Here is a 19,745-nt window from a genome sequence, read left to right as displayed (position 1 = left end):
AAGTGATGTGTTTTTTACCAAGTCACTTAAACTTCCTAGGTGTCTATTTAATTATGTATAAAGTAGGAATTAATAGCACATGAGCAATAAGGAGGCAAATTAATCCTTTTCGTAAAGGGAAAGTGCTACATGTTTTTTGAAGAGTAAGAAATACCTGGTAATGCACTTTACTTCCTAAAAATCAACTGATTTGAAAAGACTCAAAGACAATATGCTATACAGTGAAATTCAACATGCTTCTTTTCACTCTTCCACACCAAATCTAAAATTCAGTAGTACGTATTTCAAAACCCAGAGGTAAAAAGGACTATCAAACTTAACTGTTTCTTTTGGAGAAATGCAAAATAAGTTGGGCTTGTAAAATCATGTCAGACTTACCTGGAAACTCAGGTCATAAAAAATGGGACTTTGTTGTCGTCTGAGCTTACCAAGCAAAACCCAGAAGAGGCAGTTTTTAGCGAAGCTCCTTATGCTTGGAGCACAGGAACATATAAGGGTGTGTTGTGGTTGTGGGTTTGCTTCTTAGTTTTATTTTCGTTCTCTGGAATCACAGAATCACATAAACTACATAAAACCTGGACTGGGAGCAACTAAAAGCTATTTGATTCGGCAAGACTTTATTTTCTTCTTTCAAACGTCCATTCCCTCCAGGATGCCATCTAATTGATTCTTGAATTACACCCAATCCTGAAGCATTGCCTGTAAGGCTGTGATTCCTCCTATAAAGATGTGCTTCCTGACGTCTGTTTTGAATTTGTTTTTCTTTAATTTCCTTTTAGGCCCCCGTGTCCTGTTATCTGCATTAAGCTGAAACTAACAGCTAAAGCTGACGTCTACCATGGCATTTAAGATCGCATGTAGTTCAATAAAAATCTCTTCTTTCTTGTTTTCTTTTTTTAAAATGTAGCCTAAATTCACCCCTGGTATAAGTGCACTTGAGACTAAGGAGTTACTCAGAGGAAGAGTAGCTGTCCCTGTGTTTTATGCTTTGTAACTGCAATTCCGTCTTTACAGCTCACATTGATCATCAAATAAGTGTAAAATTTTGCAAGTGCTGTCACGCTGTTGAAACTTTACAAAGCCTGTGATCAAATGCCTTACTGCCACATTTGAAGTGTTACCAAACTGTCGTAGTCATATAGTGATTAGCCCAGTTACTCGTTCTTATGTTACTGGGTTTTGCTGTCTATTTTCCCCCTTCCAGTTGTATTATACCAGGTATCTGAGTTCCCTCAAGCTCTGAGGATTGCCTTCCATTCCTCAGAGCTCCTGAGTTCCAGCTTTGGCTCGTTCTTAGCCATCATTCACTCCCCCTTTATATTTTTTTAGCTCATTGGTGTGTTACTTTAAACTGATAAGGAAGAAACTTTACTGGCATTTTGTCAGTGTGTTTACAAAGCAAATACCACTTCTTTTGAGTTTTATTCTTCTCTTGCCTCTGTGTTCACCTCTTCCCTGAATTTAAGCTGGTTCCTCTGTCTGGGTTATTTATTTAGATTAAAACCAGCAGAGATCCAAGTACCGACCCCTTTGGGACCACAAATAATGCACTACGTCTCCCTCATCCCTTTGCTTTCAGACATTAGCTATTGCTCCTTTCGAATGCCCCTCTGTTTTCTATTTTTTTAACAAGCTCTTTATCCTTTCTCCGTACCCTAACCTGGATCCACATAGCTCATAGTTAGAGCAAGGACCTGTCAAAGGAAACTTTTCAAAGACTTCCTGAACATCTAAATAAATTGACATACAGGAGGCCAGACCATTCTTGCCTTACACACGCAAGCACTCCCTTTGAAGTCACTGGAACTGCTCACGTGAGTAATGTAGGCGAGACCCAGCGTGGGTACCCGGGGCAGCCGTAAGCACGGCGGCGCTCAGGAGCCCCGATGCCCCTGTTGTGCCGGGCACTAGGCAAACACGAATAAAGGAGAGCTTGGCTTAGAAGGGCATAGAGCTGGTGGGGACAGGCAGGGAGTGAAAACCTTGGGCGTCAGCAGAGGCGAGGAGGGGGCTGCTGATACGATACTAGTAGAACTAAGCTGGGCAAAACTGCTTATGAAAGTCCTGTGGAATAACAGGGATATTGGGGTGTTGGCTATTTTGGACATTTCAGTTTTCCGAAGTGCTGAACAGTAGAAGCTGCCGAAGCCTGCCAGCTCCTGAAAGCAGATTCATTGGTTGCTAGCAGATAGGAGGAGAATAAGAGCTGGAAATCCGTGCGTGTTTAACTCTCTGTGTATAAACTGTGCTTGTTCTTGCTGATGTTCAAATAACGTCTTGTTTTCCTCGGTTGTTTGAGTCGTGTTTTTTGGTTCAAATAACGTCTTGTTTTCCTCGGTTGATTCGTGTTTTTTGAAAAAATGAAAAAGAGAAACTTTTGAAGTCTGAGAAAACTGTGGTTTAAAAAGAGAGATTTTGCTTTCTTCCTAGGTTAATCGTAAGAAAGGTTCATTGTTTGAAATATCTTTATTCTTTTTGGTGATTTAACAGTAGGAAATTCGGAGGTGGACATGGAATCCATAAACATTCAGCGAGAGAGAGTGTTTCATAAATGTATCTCTGCTATTTCCAAAAATAATATCAATTTATTTTTAGAGACCAAATAAAAATCACAGCTGTAGCACATCTGGAAATTGTGTGTGTGTTTCACAGCATAGGTTTTTTTACACTCACGCCTCCTTCCCGTATTTGAACCTGTTGCGTTTATAGGAAACAATACTATGTCCTCAGTGTCAAGGCAAATCCAGTTTCATACTTGAATGACGCAGGCACGAGGTAGGTTCTGTGTGCCCTCTTCACATAATGAACTAATGGCATTCCTAAAACGTGCAGAAAGGCACCACCATCTTCCTGCCTTACCAAATAGTAGCTCAGCTCAGTGGGACAAATTTTGCTCTCAGAGGAGCACAGAGCAGTTCTGCCGAAGCAAGCGGTTTTGTTCTGGAATTACAAGGGCTTAAGAACAGTTTTTATTTTGTCCTGTAAGTGTACAGGATTTGCAGAGGTCTGGAGCGGAGAAAGGATTCTGCTTCTCATGGGTTTTGGAAGTAGAGCCGTGAGGAAAGCAGCTTTGTTGAGGTACAAATGACGTATTTAAAGTGAGATCTAATGAGGGATTCAGGCGGATTCAAAGAGGAATTAGATTTTCTATAGCTTTAGTACTGAAACTCTTCATTGTGGCTCAAAGCTGCCCTCTTCAGTACATGGGCTGCCTTCTCGTTCTGCGCTGGAAGAGAAGTAGAGGGCTGAGTTCACAAAGCACCACGGTTTAGCAAAGCCTTGTTTTTATTTGGAGGGAATCTGAATCCAGAGAGGGAGGTGGCAACTTTGAACAAGCTTCCAACACATCTACCATGGGTCCTGCAGAGGTTTGTTTCAAAGAGGGAACATTTCTTCACTCAGCAGTTTCCCTAAACATTCTGGCTTGGCTCCTTACATTCCACATTTTTTCATCATAAACCAGATATTCACTACATAGGAGTAAATCTTACCCTGTTTGGAAACTACGGTGTATTTCTTGGGAGCTATTGTACTATAATAATAACAACCATAATTACCTTTAAAGGCATGCTGTACTGCCTACATCTTGAGTACCACAAGGAATTTCACAAATAAATCTGGAGTTTTCGGTATGTCCAGATAACTGTGTTATGTAGGGATATGCTAGCTAATAACTATGTTATACGTTTAACCTCCCTTCTTTTTTCTCCTTCTGTCTTCTTTTTCCTCCCTCCACAGCCATATTTCACCTGCTTCCCCTACAAAATGAGAAGGGCGGAAGAAATAAATTCACCTGTCCTATTTTTACATTCGTGTGTGGAAAAGTAATTATTTTGTTTAAAATTCTTATTTGTTTGGACGACTCACTTCTTAATTAATCCTAATCCTTTCTTTGTGCTCCTTGAGTAACAATAATATCAGATTTGTCTGGAATGATTAATGCCTTGTGCTTCCCAGGTCCTCAGCCAAGTAAAGATTTATAGACCAACATTTTCTGGTTTTCTGATAGTCAGATTTTTCTTTTTCTTTTTTTTCCTCACGTTGCACTCTTTGGCATTTGCTTCTATTTTTCAGGTGTAAATACTGTGACAGGTCATTCAGCATTTCCTCCAACCTCCAGCGGCACGTTCGAAACATCCATAACAAGGAGAAGCCATTCAAATGTCACCTGTGTAACCGATGCTTTGGGCAGCAGACCAACTTGGACCGACATCTTAAGAAACACGAACACGAGAATGTTCCAGGTAGGAGAGGGCATGGCTGTGTGGTTCTGTTGGGGCGCTGGAGGGAGAAGACACCACGGTCTGGTCTCTCTGGTCCTTGGGAAGCCTTTGTGGAAAGCACTGTTTCTTAAGGCGGAACATCGTTAGGTAGCACAAAACAAACGCCAGCTCCTCTTGCAAAGATGCATTTATCCACAGTGCGTAATTGTAACACACACGCACTCATGCACAGTACTCAGCTCTGAAAAGCTCTTGTCAGGTATTACTTGTACGTGCCCTTTTCCAAGCCATAAAATAGCGATCGTGATACTGACTTCCTGGGGACTCTGCCCAGGCAGCATAACCTCACATTGTGAGATCTCCTGGTACAATGCTGATGTCAAACTCTACCAAGGGTTTTCAACCTGAAATGCATTTGTAGGTATGTGTGGAGTTCAAGAAGATAAATAGACCTTAAGATAAAAACTGAAGGAAGAAATTCCTGTGCTGAAGCCAACTAAGTGATTTCCCAGCCTAGGAAAAAAAAAAAATTATGGAAAAGTTATAGGCAAACAGCTATGCAATGGATAGTGGTTCTTAAATTGTATATACCATCTGTAAATGCTAAGTATCACCTATATTTCTCTCTGTAGTTCCAGTCTGGAAAACATGAGCTTCCTTTGGCAGCTTTGGTCCGTGAGATTTCTCTTAAATGTTACATCATTACTATATAGTGAGAGGATTGTTGTGTAATGTTCCTCCTTTATTTTTCCTCTTACTAATAGCTTTGACAATATCTGATTGTTTCTCCTGTTCTCTTTTCTTGTTTCTCTCACTCAGTGAGCCAGCACTCTGGAGTCATTACAAACCACCTCGGGACCAGTGCCTCTTCCCCAAACTCGGAATCGGACAACCATGCACTTTTAGATGAAAAAGAGGATTCGTATTTCTCTGAAATCAGAAATTTTATTGCAAATAGTGAGATGAATCAAGCATCAACTTTAGCAGATAAAAGGTAGACAAGCAAATAAAATTATCTGGTGACGTGTATTGTTAACATGGTTGAAAGACAACTCAGCCTCTGTCCTGCAGTACTTGATTTAAAATGCTCAAAAGAGAGAAATGTAACAGTTTGGAAGGAAAATGCATTCAACTTCAGGCTCGGAGCCCAGTGTTAAGTCTTTTAAGTGACTTAAGTTAGGAGGGCTGACACCAGAGAGCCACTAATGGTTGGAGATGTGGCTGCAACTGGTGGGAGCAGGCAGTGGAGCAAATTTCAAGAGAAGTTGCACTAAGAGAAGGCAGGCAGGCTGACTGCTGCCGTCGGCTCCAGCGCAATAGTTGTGAGAAAACACAATTTCTTCTCTAGATAAAAATGTGATTGTTGAACCGTTACCTTCTGCCGTGAAACCACGTGGCCTGTTCCATCACCAATCAGAGAGTACTGATTAAGGAAACCAGAGGCACCTGCTCTTCCAGTCGATCAGTTTGTTTCAAATCTATCCATATCACAAGCCTTATTTTGACTGAGTGATACTTCACCTGCTGCTATCCTGTTTTCACAAATAGCTCTTTAGTGCCAATAAGTGCCAATACTAAGGCTTAAGTCCAAAATGTAAGTATGAGAAATCCACATGATGATGTGATCCACGTAAAGAACAGTAAGAAGTGTGGAACGTGCTGAATTTCTGGTGAAGATGTTAATCTGATTTTTGTCACTTGTTGGCATCCTGTTGGGTTCCAAGTCCATAGCACTGGTGATCCCACTCTCGTTCTCTTAACATAACGTAAAACTGCTAGTTTGGTGGAGTCCGCTAGGTCCATACAGGCATGAATAGCAAAAGTAATGCAAGAGAGAATTTAGGCTGGCTGTTAGATTACACCGTGAGGAAGCTTCCTCCTTCTGGTTGCTCGAAGGGAGATTGTTAGAATACAGTAGCACAGGGAAGGAGGAAGGCTGCTTGTCTCACAGATGTTATCTTTTAAGAGATGGAAAACCATCATTTAAATCCAGACTAGACAAAATTCTAGTTTGAAAAGCATTGGGGTTGGTATATACTTGACACGCTTATTAGCCCCTAAGACACTCTGAAGGCTGATTTTTAAATGCCTGAAACATGTCAGTTTTCCTTTTCCTTGCAGTTTAAATAATATGTATATGTACGTAAATATGTCTCTGTATTCATACATATGTATAAAATTACCAAAGTCTTGCATTACAGTGAAAATGCATGACTTACACATTTGGCATCTTTTCTTTTTTTCTTTTCTTTCTTCTTCCCCCCCTTGACCAAATCTTTCAGGCCAGAAATCCAGGATATTGATGGCAATTCCCAGTGTCATGGATTAGCAAATGAGAAAACGGAAGATGTGGATGATGAAGATGAAGAACTGGAAGAGGAGGATGATGACAGCCTGACAGGGAAGTCACAGGATGAAACGGTATCACCCACCGCAGAGCCCCGAGGAGCATTTGAGGATGAAGAAGATGAAGAGCCCACATCTCTCACCATGAGCTTTGACCACACCCGAAGGTGAGGTGGGACATTCCTTTTGAGAAAAATGAGGCTCAGACTTCTGACCCTGTGTCAGTGGTAGATTGTGAGTGCTATTTTTTTATTTTCCAAGCCATGTATCATACCTCCAGTTTGATTTAAGCATTCACTTGAGAGATTCCATTTTCACCATGGTGGGGGACACGAAACAAGTGGTCTGCAAGGAGAATCTGTGATAAGGTGTATGTCCAAGACTTGAGAAGTTCACATCAGGAGAACAGTTAGTCTGACACAGAAAACAGCATTTTCAGGGTACCACAGTTCAGCAGATAATGTCTTTTTCTCTAAAACACTGGTCAGGGCAAAGGAAGAGGCATATGTATGCAATCCGTTTTGTGCTGCTCTGCCCATTTTAGTTGTAGCAAAATGTTGACTTGAAGTGGAGTTCTCAGAGCTCTGGGAAAAGCAAAGCTTTTTTTTTTCCAAGGTCAAGCCATGTCTAGACACCTTTAAAATTAGAGTTTGTTGCACATAGTATAGGCTTAGCTTTCTTTTTGCCTCAGTTTGCCTCAGTTTCCCAACTGGTATTTGTAACAAACGTCCCATGATGCAAAGTAGTATCTTACTTGATTTCAGTGCATCACTGTTTTCATTGCAACTCAAAGAAAATGCAGCAGTGTTCTTCAGACATTGATCCAGTGTCAGACATTTCAAGGAGTGGACAGCAATTGGACATCTCCACACGGAAGACCAAAGTGAATTGTAGCCACGCTGAATCACAAATATCTATAGCACTAATGCTTGGTTGTGCATCGTCATGCTCTCCACTTTTTCTTTGCTCCTTGCATTTTGTGTCATTTTCGTGTTTGTCTGTCTGTCAGTTCACGCATGTGGCTTGTGAGACCCCCATGGTATGTGCATGCAGGCACTGGGTTAGCAACACTCGCATTGGCTAGATGTGAACGGTGAGATGAGCTAACAACAGGTCAACCCCTTCCCCTGGTCATTGGTACAGGTGTATTGAGGAGGACGAAGCCGGCTTGTTAGATTTGGAGCAGATGCCGAATTTTGGGAAGGGGCTGGATCTTCGCAAAGCAGCCGAGGAAGCATTTGAAGTTAAAGATGTGTTTAATTCCACCTTAGACTCTGAGACAATAAAACAGACTCTGTACAGGCAGGCTAAAAACCAGGTAGGTATATGACAGAACATTTTATCTAGCTTGCCGCCAGCACGTACAATAGCATTAGCAAGCAGCTGGCCTCCTTTAGCTAAGGTTTATTTTCCCCTTCCAGTGAGCAGGAATTCTAACTGTAATGAGTGAATCATATGTGAACCGTGTCTTGTTGCAACTATACTGCAATAGAGGAGAAACGGAGCGGGCATCAGTTTTAGGTCACCAGATCAATTTATCATTTAGCCTGTGCTGTGAGAACATGCTTATATAGAAAGATAGAGGCATCTGTCTGTTTTTATCTGTCTGTATAAATGTTTTTATAACTATTATTTATTTAGACTTTGGGATAGGTCTTCAGTTGGTATATGCTAAGAAACTCAAGGTTTGGTCTGCAGAAACAGTAGTAAAGTATCCTTGGGTTTGATTATAAAAGGTGTAATAGACAACAGTATTTCCAGGACTTGTAATCCAGCAAGTCTAGAGGATTTCCTCGTTTATCTCCCTGATTTCTAAAAGCAAACCATAAAACAGAAGTCCGCCCTGTGGGCAAGACCAGTTCAGACCCACCAAGGAACCTCAGAATGACATCTCAGCAGCTATTGGAGTCCTGAGAAAAATCTGGAGGTATGGGGCAGATCCATTTGAGCTTTCTGCTTTTTCATTATACCAAAATACTCAGTCTGGTTTTATGAAGCTCATATCTTGATCCCTACAAAAGGATTCTCACAAAAGAGCTGTTCAATGAAGGTGTACATCACCGGACTGGACTAGAGAGAGCATACTCAACCCTTCGTGGGGGATGAGTACAGCTGTTGCTTTGGAGTCTCTTTCTAACCTTCAAGCAACAGAATTTGTCATGAAATCTATTTTAAATGTCCAGCAAAGCAGTAGCTTAATGCAGTTGCCAAGTAGAACATGATTTTTGATTTATCGTCACCCAAAACTTGTGGAATTCTTGTCCTCCTTCATAGTAGGTGCTAGTACTGAAGCTGGGGAAGGTCTGCTTGAAGATAGGACACAGCTTTTTTCCGGGTGAAACTAATTTAAACACAAGCCACTTGCCTGACTCTTACATGTGTCCTGTTACTAATATGCCAAGTGTACTAACTATTTAGGAACAGCTTGCTCTTCTAAAATTTGTACTACATTGTTAGGTCCAGCCTGTGCTTGGGGCGAGGGGGGGTGGAGGGCAGTGTTTTTGTTTTTTGAATCAATTTTAGAGTGTATGAGGTGCGGGACTGGTTACACTTAAATCACAATGAGTAACTTAAATAATTTGAACCATCTCTTGTGCAGGAAATGTAATAGTAAAACAACATTTGTGTGAGCAGCACAGCACTCCTTTGTGGCTGTCTTTCTTTTAAGCAATTTTAGAAGCATGCATGTCCATAACACTACAAAGCTGTACCTCTTCCAGCACACACCTACAATACATGAATGTGTTGACTTGACTTAAGTAGATCTGACTCTCAGCTTTTAAGAGGAGAGGCTGAAGTTGCATAACTGGTTAGTATTGTCACCGTTACAGTTGCGTTACTAAGGGTCCTACTGTACTGAGCGTTGTACTGATGTCCCAGATAATGTATGGTCTTTGCCTGTTGCCCTGCAAAGGATTGTGGGTGGGTGGGTGCAACCTCAGTGTGAAGGAGAGGGCTACACGGCCACAATTTCATTGCAGAGTAGGAGCATACATTACACCAGCTAATGTAGACCGGGGAGGGTGGGGACCACGTCCTCCCCTGTTTCAGATCATGGGTGGCAATTACATTGGCTTTCACCTCCAGTATGTGAGGTTATCATCTACCTGAGTCTTCACATCACTTGTGTGGGCTGTGAAAGGACGCAAAGGTATATGAGACAAGTAGCCTTGGAAGAGGGAGAGCATCTGGGTTACAAAGAAGCAAGCAGATTGTTACAGAGAAAACAGGAGTCTCCATGCATTTTTCTCAGCAGACACTTCTAACCATTTCACTGCAGCAATAAATCTACCCCGACAAGAACGTATGAACACACTGGTAAAGCCAATGAGCATTTCATGCCTGTGTTCCTAAATACCTATGCACAGGTTTCTACAGGCACCAGTGGGCTCACACCAAGCAGTGAGTCCAGATGAGTAGCCTGCTGCCCACAGCTGCCCGTTGGATTACAGCTAGCGTGGATATTGCTACGCCATTTCTGGGGCATGTGACCGGCCCCTGGCCTCACTTAGCCACTTGCTTGTCTGTAGGTGTACTTACTTATAAAGTAATTGGCATTCTGCATGTAGCCGCTTTCCTCTGAGAGCAGAGCCTAGAATCAAGTGTGTGGGTTTGTGACCAAGTGCAGAGCTGGCACAGAATGGATTTGGTCCTATAAAAGCCAATGGGAGTGACGGCCTCTCCTGACTAGCCCTACAACTGCCTATAAACTCTGGCAAATTTGAGTAGTTGGAGTGATGGGTGTCATCCTAGCGTGTGGATGTAAATTTAGACCTGCTGGCAAGGCTCTCGGCCCAGGCCAAAGGGTACTGACAGTCCTGCGTTTCCTGTATGGTTAGATGGTGCTGTGCTTCACACGGTTTATTATAGCCTGTCCTGCGTGTGTATTCACACGTGTCCTCTGCATTACTCTTTTTTCCTCCAGGCTTATGCAATGATGCTGTCCCTGTCTGAGAACGCTCCCCTCCATACGTCCTCCCAGAACTCTCTGGGTGCTTGGTTGGACATGGCAGGAGCAGCTTCAGAGTCGGGGGCCTTTAACCCCATCAACCACCTCTGAGAGGTCAACAAGGCACTGGCCAGAGTCCAAGCGAGGAGGCGGTGGTGCTGCAATTATCCTAGCAAAAATCCTAGCAAGCAGAAGATGGATGAGAGGGCCTCAGGGAGTCGTCTGGACTTTTGGCTGAGAAGGAAACCTGTCGCATCCGACCTACAAGTCCTGCGTTTTATCTATCCAGAGTTTTCATTTCTAATTTATCAGAATGAACCTCTCCAAAACTGGATAACCCTGATGCAGCCCTAAGATTTCACAGTCTATAGGAATAACATGAGCAAGACACGAATTGCAACAGTGCAATCAAATATTGGCCCCTCTAACATTACAAAACAGTATCACTGAGCCAGTAAAGCCTGCGTATAAATGAAAGCTTGAAACCATTCGGTAGCATATCCTTTCAGTTCAGCTGAATAGTGAAGTAATAAGGAAAGAGAGCCAGGTGTGACCTATCCCTGGTGCAATTCTGACATAGTCACTGGAGTTATACCAGGGAAGGGTAAGTTCAACCCATTTAATTGACCACAAAAAGAATTTGAAGTTCTGTGCTCCCACAGAAATACCGTCCTATCCTTTGTTCCCAACAAAACATATTGGCACAGTGCAAAGCTTCTCGAATGTGAGGCCGCATTGCCTGCAGTCATGATACACCATATGCGGTGTCCCGGTTGAGAAATCTTCAGCCTGGAGCACTGCTGAGGTTGGGGTTATCGATGTATCATGCAAATATGTGGTTCACGGTCATCGGCTGTGCCCTGAATGCCCTTCGGTCTGTGCCTACACTGCAAGGTTGAGTGCTTTCCGTCTCTGCTCGTGCCTGTGAGCCCAAGCTGCTGCTTGGACTTGAAGCATCCAGAGTGTTTCAGAAAAAGCCATGCTCAGCAAGTCTGCCGGTGGGGGGGGCAGCGGCACTCTGCTCTGCGCTGGCCTGAGTGCCCCGTCACTGAGCTGCTGAAAACGCGTGGGCTTTCCCAGTCAGAGAGGTCCCGGGGTAAAGCCTTACCTGGAGAGGTGTAACTGTGTGTGAGAAAGCATGTATGGCGGGCGAGTCTCGCCTTAGGAAGGGCAATTCAGACACATGTGATTTATCTCCCAGGGTTTTTTTAGAGTGACATCCTTTCAGCATTGATAGTATCCGGGAATTGTGGCAGAAATTTCTGACTCGTGCAGTTGTTTTGGTATGCTGGATGGTTGCTTATGCATCGCACACTGCTCTTTGGCCTATAATTTAAGTAGAAAGATTAAAATTCCCTTGCTTCAGCAACCTCAGGGGTACAGCCCTCTATTCAAGCACATACAGCTAAGAATTGAATTGTCTCTCTGACTCTAAAATTGCTCGCAGATAATTTTATGAGTGATTTTAAATCGCGTCAAAGTCTCATCCTCTTTACTGAGACAAAGCAGCCTCCAGAAATACTGTGATGTTTATGCTATTCTACATTGCAGTTACAATCTGCTGTTGGAGCAGTGATTGTGCTGAATTACAGAATAGTCAGGAATGCAGTTAGACCTTGCAAAGGATAACACTGGCTACACAGGTAAAGTTTAGAATGTGTGTCCTGAGAATTTTTGAATTACAGCATCTAAAAATTAGAAGTGCCAAGGACTGGACTGCTGCTACCACTGAGTGAAAACACGTGCCTCTGCATCTCGCCCATTGCAGTTCTGCATCAGCAACCTGCTAGGAGTCTGGAGGCGCTCTGGCAGTCTGGCTACGTAAAGATTGCATTCAAAGCCAGGGAAGTCGAGAGGAACTTTTCCCGTTAATGTCAGCGTATTTTAGTGCTGGGTGTACTTCTAGTAAGTATTTTATCAGGTAATAACTGCTTGCAGAACTGGGTTAATGGCCGATTTCAGAGAAACAGCATGCAGTCGTCAGTATATCTGCCTGTAAATACTTGACACGCATAGCCTCTCTGCCTGCTTGGTATGGAACAGAACAGACGGAGGCTTCTGTGCCAGTCCAGTGTGGAGAAACACAACGGGGAAGCCTCATTCCAGCATGCTAAAACAAAGGAGACAGCTACTCAAATAAAGCGGAGGTTGTGTTAGGAGCGATACCTTTGCAATTCACTCTTTGCACCCAAGAGCACATGTGAGGCTGTTTTTAGATAGCCAGGAGCCTCAGACTGTCCATGGAGGAAAGCATCTAGGGTAACGTTGGTACAGAAGGAACAAAAGGTAAATTAGCAGCACCAGCGTATTTTCCAAGAAAATTTACCCTTCCTTTTTGGTTTTCCACAACACCCTGTGAAAGTGCCCAAGGCTCTGAGACCAACAGTCAGTGTAACCCGAACTGCTTCATCTATTTGCACAAAGCTCTTGGGTAAATGGAGCCCGAGAGCTGACAACGTCAAAAGAAACCAGTCTCTACGAAGGAGATGGGACGTTCCCCTCCCAGCACATCTGCCTCTGCTGCTGCTGCAGTACAGCCCTGCCCAGGCGCTTGGCCTTTAAATTATTCCCACAGGGGCCAACTGAAAATAATAAAAGAATTGTTTCTTTTCCTGATGGAATTTATTTTAATCTGTATATAACTTGTAATTTTTTGCTAATTCTTTTCTTATTTTATTTCTTCCTTAACAGTATTTTTTGCATTAGATATCATTATTGTGAAGAAATAATGTTAATATAAGTATGTAGTGAAGGACCAAAATTGTGTAATTAAGGTTGTATGTTGTATGATTGATAACCAGGGAGTAGGAAGATTTTGTCCATGTGCCAAATGACCCTGATCAACCCTGCTAGTCTTGCTGCCGATTCTCCAGACAATCATCTGTTTTGTTACATTTGCCTTTAAGTGACCGTTGCGTTAGACCAAGGTTTCTATTTATTTCCTTGGCCGGTTGGAAAGCAGCCTCCACCAGAAAGCGGGCAGCCCTCCCCACGTGCCCTTCCACCGAGCGCGGCGAGCCAGGCTCCGCAGGGCGAGCAAAGTGCCGGCTACAGACCCGGGAGCCGTCGGGTGCAGCTGGGGGTGCCGGCAAGCGATGCCACCGTGCCGGCAAGCGATGCCACCGTGCCACGTGTCCCACCGGCAGCCCCTGCTGCCCTCCGGGACTGAGGTGCAGACTCGGGAGCTGGGGGACGTGGTGCTGCAGCCCTGGAGGGAGCAGCCAACAGAGCCATGGGCCAGCGGGCGACTCTGCTGAGGGGATGCGGCACAGCAGAGCTGGTGGCAGCGCTGGGTCCTTGGAGCGGGGCGAGCCAGGCTCCGCAGGGCGAGCAAAGTGCCGGCTACAGACCCGGGAGCCGTCGGGTGCAGCTGACCGTGCCGGCAAGCGATGCCACCGTGCCACGTGTCCCACCGGCAGCCCCTGCTGCCCTCCGGGACTGAGGTGCAGACTCGGGAGCTGGGGGACGTGGTGCTGCAGCCCTGGAGGGAGCAGCCAACAGAGCCATGGGCCAGCGGGCGACTCTGCTGAGGGGATGCGGCACAGCAGAGCTGGTGGCAGCGCTGGGTCCTTGGCGGACTCACTCTTTGCAGCAGCAGGGGTGCACACCCGCACCCTGCCCTGGGAAAGCCTCCGGCTTGCGAGCCCTGACCTGTGCGGCCAGCTGCCGGCTTCGCTCCCCGGCACACGCAGAGAGACTCGTCCAGCAAGCGCTCGCAGGGCCAGGGGCCCGTTGCTGCCAGCACGGCCCGGAGGAGCACTTGGCCGCGATGGGACTGTCCGGCCCTGCAGGTTCCCAGACCCTGCTCCAGGAGAACACGGACACCTAGCCCGGCCTTAAGCATCGGGATAGATCGATTACAGCATTAAAGCCTGAGTTGCAGCTCCGTGGCTCCTGGAGTATCTGCCTGGAGTAAACCGTACATCTGAGCATCTTTCTGATAGGGACTGCAGCACTGTCTGCCTTGTTGGAGCAAGATCTATGGGTAATATTAAGTGTTTGCGTGCTCTGACCCAATGTTTTGTTCATTGTTGAAGCAATCTTTGAAGAGGTCGGCATCACGCTCCTCAGCATGAGGAGGTAACAGAGCAGCTGAAGGAGCAGCAGTGAGCTGGTCTCCAAAATGTGGGCCAAGTACTGAGGAACGCAAATGTTACTGTGGGGATTTATTTGGGGTATCTATGGTCTTCCCTTCAGTATCTCAGCCCTCCTGTCCGTTGCATTGTTCCTTCAGAAGCACGGTTTGTCAGCAGCTCCTAACCCTGCCTGAGCTTGTGCAGCCGCTGTCTCCCTCGCAGGGCTGTTCCGTGCTCCCTGTGGCTCTCCAGGAGCCTGCGGCGTGGTGCTGGCCAGGGACAGGGAGGTACAATCCAGCCAGGGATTAAGGACATGAAAAATATAGTTTTTAAAATCATGAAATGATTTTTTTCTTTTCATATTTCCTCATTCAGTTTTCTTCCTGTTTTCTCTAGCTAGTGTCTCTGTTTGTTGTAAGATCTCCCAACTCCTCTGATTTAGCACTGATTACAAGTTTTAATTTTCCCACAGTTCAATAAACAGAAAGCCTCGCCGAATCTCTATTTATCTTGTAGCTTTCATTCAATTGCACTTGAAATGTGTTGCAACTCATAGCGGATGTTTAGGTTTTGATTTGCTGTTGTAGGCAAAAGCAATCCCTTACTTTGAAGGATGTTTCCCGAGAGGTGCGTGTGTCGAGGAAGGTTCTGCCATCGGAGCGCAGCTTGCTTCCCAGCATTGGCGGTGGGAAGGGCCTGGGTCCCGTGGCTTCGATGGGACGTGGAGCTGCAGTGCTCAAGGCCATCCGACACTGCTAACGCATGGTGCTCGGGAGCCATGATCCTGGTGCGATACAGCGAGGTGTGGGTTGCGGTGATTGGAATATGGCCTGCTGTTTGTTTGAAAGCCAGGGCACCACTCGAGGTGTGATTTAAACCAAGAATATTTGTGTAGGAGCTATTTATTAAAAGCATTTTCACATCTCGTAGCCGTATTGCCACAAACAGCAAGGAGGAGAGAACGGGAGAAGCCCTGTGCATTTTTTGTATGACCAGATAAGGTTGCCAGCCGCTGGCCGTTCCCGGCTGCTCAGCGCTGCTGAAGCGAAGGTGCTCCGAGAAGGGTCCTTGCTTCTCCTGCATGCGACTTTGACCACAGATGAATCTTTCTGCCTGAGCTTGTTAGGGAGGAGAAGATAGGTCTGATGTATGTGCTTTCCCTTTCCCTTTCCCTTGCCTGCTCGGGGTCTGGCAGTCAGTACTGATGCGAATCGCTGTGGCTGATGCAGAAAGCTGGAGGTGCAGCCCGACTGCCGCGGTGCTGAGCGTGCGGGTGCACGGGGTTCTCCCGCGGGACGTGCCGCGCGCATGCGGGTCGGCGGCGCCCGGGTTGCTGTTTGATGCACACGGGTGTTCCTGCTGGGCAGCTGGCTGCTCCGGGTGCATGCCTTTAAAACGTATCCCGTGCCGGCTGGGTCCTGCGCTTCCCAGATGGCAGCAGGAACGAGTAGATGCGCAGGGCTCCACAGGAGCAGCCGAGTGCCAGCAGCAAAGCCAAACCAAACGGGGTGAAACAGCAAAACACAAGGCGAGTTTGCTCAACTGCGTTCCAGGACAAAACACAAAGCTTGGTTTCTCTCTTGCTTAAAACAGACTAGTGGAAGCTTTCGATTTCTCCCTAATCAGCACTTAGACTTTCCATAGACGTTCTTGAAAACGGCTTCTTTCTCACTTCATGCGAAGCATTTCGAAAAGCACTTGCACAATGACATGAACGTGTTTGACTCTAAGCATCAAAGCACTGGATTGTGAGCCCCCCTCCCCTCAGCCGATTTCAATCTACTGACTTACATTCAATTTTTACGTGCTGTATTTTGTGTGTGTGTGTGTGTGGCGGGGGAAGGGGGAGAGCATCATGGTGTAGGAGCCTGCCCGTCTCTGCCCGTTGGAAAACGGGCAGGGAGCGACGCAGTCCGCTCGGATCAGTGCTGGTAACATAAGGGCAAAAACCTCTGCTCCTAGAGGATGGTCAGTAGTGTTTTCACAAAGCCATGAAACTTTTTCTCTGTAGTGTTGAGTGATACTGTGATTAAAGTGTTATTGAATGATTCCAAGATTATTTTTCTCTTTCTTCTGTCATTAATTCTTATTACCACTTTGGAAAAAGAATGAAAAAGAAAAAAAAGGCAGCTTTGATTTCCAAATGTGCAATTCACATGTGAACAAAGTAATTCTGAAAGTAATTCTCAATGTATTTTACATTCTCGTTGCTCTCTTCAAAGCAAGAGATGTTTTGCCCTGATGTCATTTCCAGCCTGCAGAAGATGTAATTTAAAACATATATATATTGTGCTTGCAAGAATGATAAATCTGTGCATCCTATGTCATTCCTTTTCCCATTGTTACAATACAGATATGATTTAGGGTTTTTTTTCTTTAGAACTGTATAGTGTTTTTTTAAATCAATTGTAAATGTCTGGTTTTCATATAATGTTTAAAAAACATTGAGAAAGAGGATGGTGCTTGTTCCATATCATTCTTGATTGTATATTGCTTCTGTTATGTTTATAAGTAAACTGTGCATGACTTGTGTTTAGCAGTCATTATTGTGTCTGTTTGTGAAATTTTTATTAAAAAGAAAAAAATTCCGTAGTGCACTTATTTTGTGTTTAGCAGTCATTATTGTGTCTGTTTGTGAAATTTTTATTAAAAAGAAAAAAATTCCGTAGATGCACTTATTGTATATGTGATTAGATTTTGCGTCCGAGGCTAGAAGCCTTGAACTGCCAAGGAAGAAAAAAAAAAAAGTGTTGGCAGTTATTAATTAATATGAAATCGCTTTGTTGGGAGCATAATGAAATAAAAGATATGAAGTGTAGAAAATAATTAAAAAAGCGATTTTACAAATTTCATTTTGATGCTTGTGATAAAAGACAAATGTACTTGTGTAGAGAAATTCCTTTAAAATAATGAATAGGAAAAGCTGATTTTGAGGTTAATGCTGTAGAATAGGAATGTATACCAAATGTAATCTTTCCGATGCTACAATGAATTTATACATGAGATTGATATGCAATAAACCTGTGTGCTTTTATAAGCGATGGTCCTGTGAGCTTTCTTTCTCGGAGGAACGGTAGAGACACAACATCATGCACGGTAATGGGGTGTTTGGGTGGGTTACTTTCTTCCTTTGCTGAAAGGTAAGTTGTAAAGGCGTGATACGGACAGGCACGCCCAAGAGTGGGAGTGGAATGTAATAGAAATAGGAACTTGTACAGGAGCAGCGCGAGGGCGTTTGACAGGAAGAAACAGGCTGATTTCGGAATTTTTATAGTCTGCAAAAATAACAACTTTTATTCCTCCCCTTCCCCGACGGCTCCTTCAGGTGCAGAAGGAAGCCGGTCCTCCACCGTCTCTGCTGCTTGCAGTGCAGCGCATCCTCCCGGAGAGCCACGAGGGGCTCTGCAGCACTGCCCACCCTCTCTGGTGCCCAGCGTGTTCTTTGATTTTCTGTGATACGAGGGGCTGATTTCCAGGGCAGCAGTGGGGGTGAGCAGGCAGCCCTGGCAGGTGTGGCAGGGCATTCACATTCTCATCTGAGGGCTACGTGGGATGACCGCCTGCACAGTAAGGTACCCAGAGCTGGCAGAATGTTTCCTTGCTGAATAACGTGGTGTAACGCTAACGAGCCCTCACTGCCTCTGCGGTAACTGTGTTTTCTGGTATTTTATGTGTTCAGCTTGTAATACTTCAAAAAAGCTTCAAAAAATTAAATGATGGACACCCGTCCTTGCTGCCGAGGTCTGGAAGGACCAGGTAGTGCTGCTGAGCCGTGCCTGCATCCCGCTGAAGGGATGCACCGATCTCGCTGGGAAGTTTGCACGGGGAAGAGCGAGAACATTCTGGGGTGGGGGAACGGGTTAGGACAAAGAATTAGTGAGCTATCTATAAATGTCGAGAATATTTCCTTTCACAACTACGAGCTGAGACTTAGTAAACTATCTAGTGATAGCGGTCAGATGTTTCAGCGGGGGCCCTGGGAGCAAAAATGACTTGAAAGCAGGGTCTTTGAACTAACAACACGCATTACGAAACTGATGAATGGCCTCCGCTTCAAAAAGTCATTCATCGTGATCAAATGATGGTATCCTACATACAGCATAATAGCCCTTCCCTGGAGTTTGCCATGTAAGGGTTTCAGTCTTAGCTGAACTCTTGAGTAGAAACCCTCTGCCGCTCTGTGACGGCTGGCAACCTTTCTCCTTATTAGCCCCGGAGGGAAAGGAAAAAAAATCTGTCGGATAAGAAAGCTCTGATAATAGAGCGATTGTCAGGCAGGCCTTAGAGAGAAGAGAACAGTGTCTTTGAAAAGAGTATTGCTGACAAGTGGACTTTGTCATCCAGAAAGCACTTGAGATTCACCATAAACCAGTGAGAAAAAGGCTCCTTTTCTTTTTTTTTGGGGGGGGGGGGATCAGAGTGGGGGCAAAAGAGAAGGTCAAGGAAAAATCTGTTCCCAGTAAATACACAGAGCACTGTTGAGCCTGGCCTTACTGGGCAGCTGAGTTACTGGGCGGCTGTCAACAGCCTGACCCTCGGATCCTCTTTCCTCTGGTAGCTGCACCTCCTGACAGTGAGTGTCCTCATACCAAAGCATCCAAAACTGGTGTTTTATGCACCCTGAGGGATAGCCTGTGGTTACGTTTAACCACCGAAGACGTAAGCTGCTACGGCAAGCCTTACACCTGCCTTTGGTAAGAAGCAGTCCCTGGCCTGCTTGAAATAACTGAGTGTCTGTTGCTCGTCAGACCCTGAGGATAGCCGGAGGCGCGGTAGTTTGTCACCCATTAACGCGATGGGAGGACGATGCCAAATAATCCTGTAACCTTCAGTGACCTTGGTGAAGAGGCTTTTGGGAATGGGTGATCCTGAGAGTGTCCAGGGGTTAGGAGAGACGTACCGTGCAAACACCTTCTTGAAGAAATGTCAGGAAGCAGCAAGAAATCATTTTTAGTTAAGTTTAGTCAGGTCTTCGCTCCTGTCAAGTCCTGGACCCCGGGATGGTGCGCAGAAGGTGAGCAGAGCTCTCCCCGACGCCGAGATGCCTGGGGTACCGGCTGCCGGCACCTGGACCCGGCTCTGAGCGGCCCCTGCTCGGGGCGGCGTCAGGGAGCCGGAGCACCCCAGGACACCCGCCCCGGCCCGGCCCTT

General features: G+C 45.2%; 1 protein-coding gene across 1 annotated transcript in view; it reads left to right on the top strand.

Moving 5' to 3' along the window:
- Nucleotides 1–10,629, top strand: part of PRDM16 (PR/SET domain 16) — a 43,430-nt gene extending 32,801 nt beyond the window's left edge. The window contains exons 9-13 of the mRNA XM_019470725.1: nucleotides 4,075–4,244; nucleotides 5,043–5,217; nucleotides 6,506–6,736; nucleotides 7,713–7,887; nucleotides 10,495–10,629. Of these exons, the coding sequence (XP_019326270.1) occupies nucleotides 4,075–4,244; nucleotides 5,043–5,217; nucleotides 6,506–6,736; nucleotides 7,713–7,887; nucleotides 10,495–10,629 (886 nt within the window). The remainder of the gene's footprint in view (nucleotides 1–4,074; nucleotides 4,245–5,042; nucleotides 5,218–6,505; nucleotides 6,737–7,712; nucleotides 7,888–10,494) is intronic.
- The last annotated feature ends 9,116 nt before the right edge of the window (nucleotides 10,630–19,745 follow it).

The sequence above is a fragment of the Aptenodytes forsteri genome, unplaced genomic scaffold (genome assembly GCF_000699145.1).
Source record: "Aptenodytes forsteri isolate BGI_AS27 unplaced genomic scaffold, ASM69914v1 Scaffold16, whole genome shotgun sequence".
NCBI classification, from domain to species: domain Eukaryota; kingdom Metazoa; phylum Chordata; class Aves; order Sphenisciformes; family Spheniscidae; genus Aptenodytes; species Aptenodytes forsteri.
Note: the sequence above shows the minus strand (reverse complement) of the source record. Positions and strands in the feature narration are given on the sequence as shown.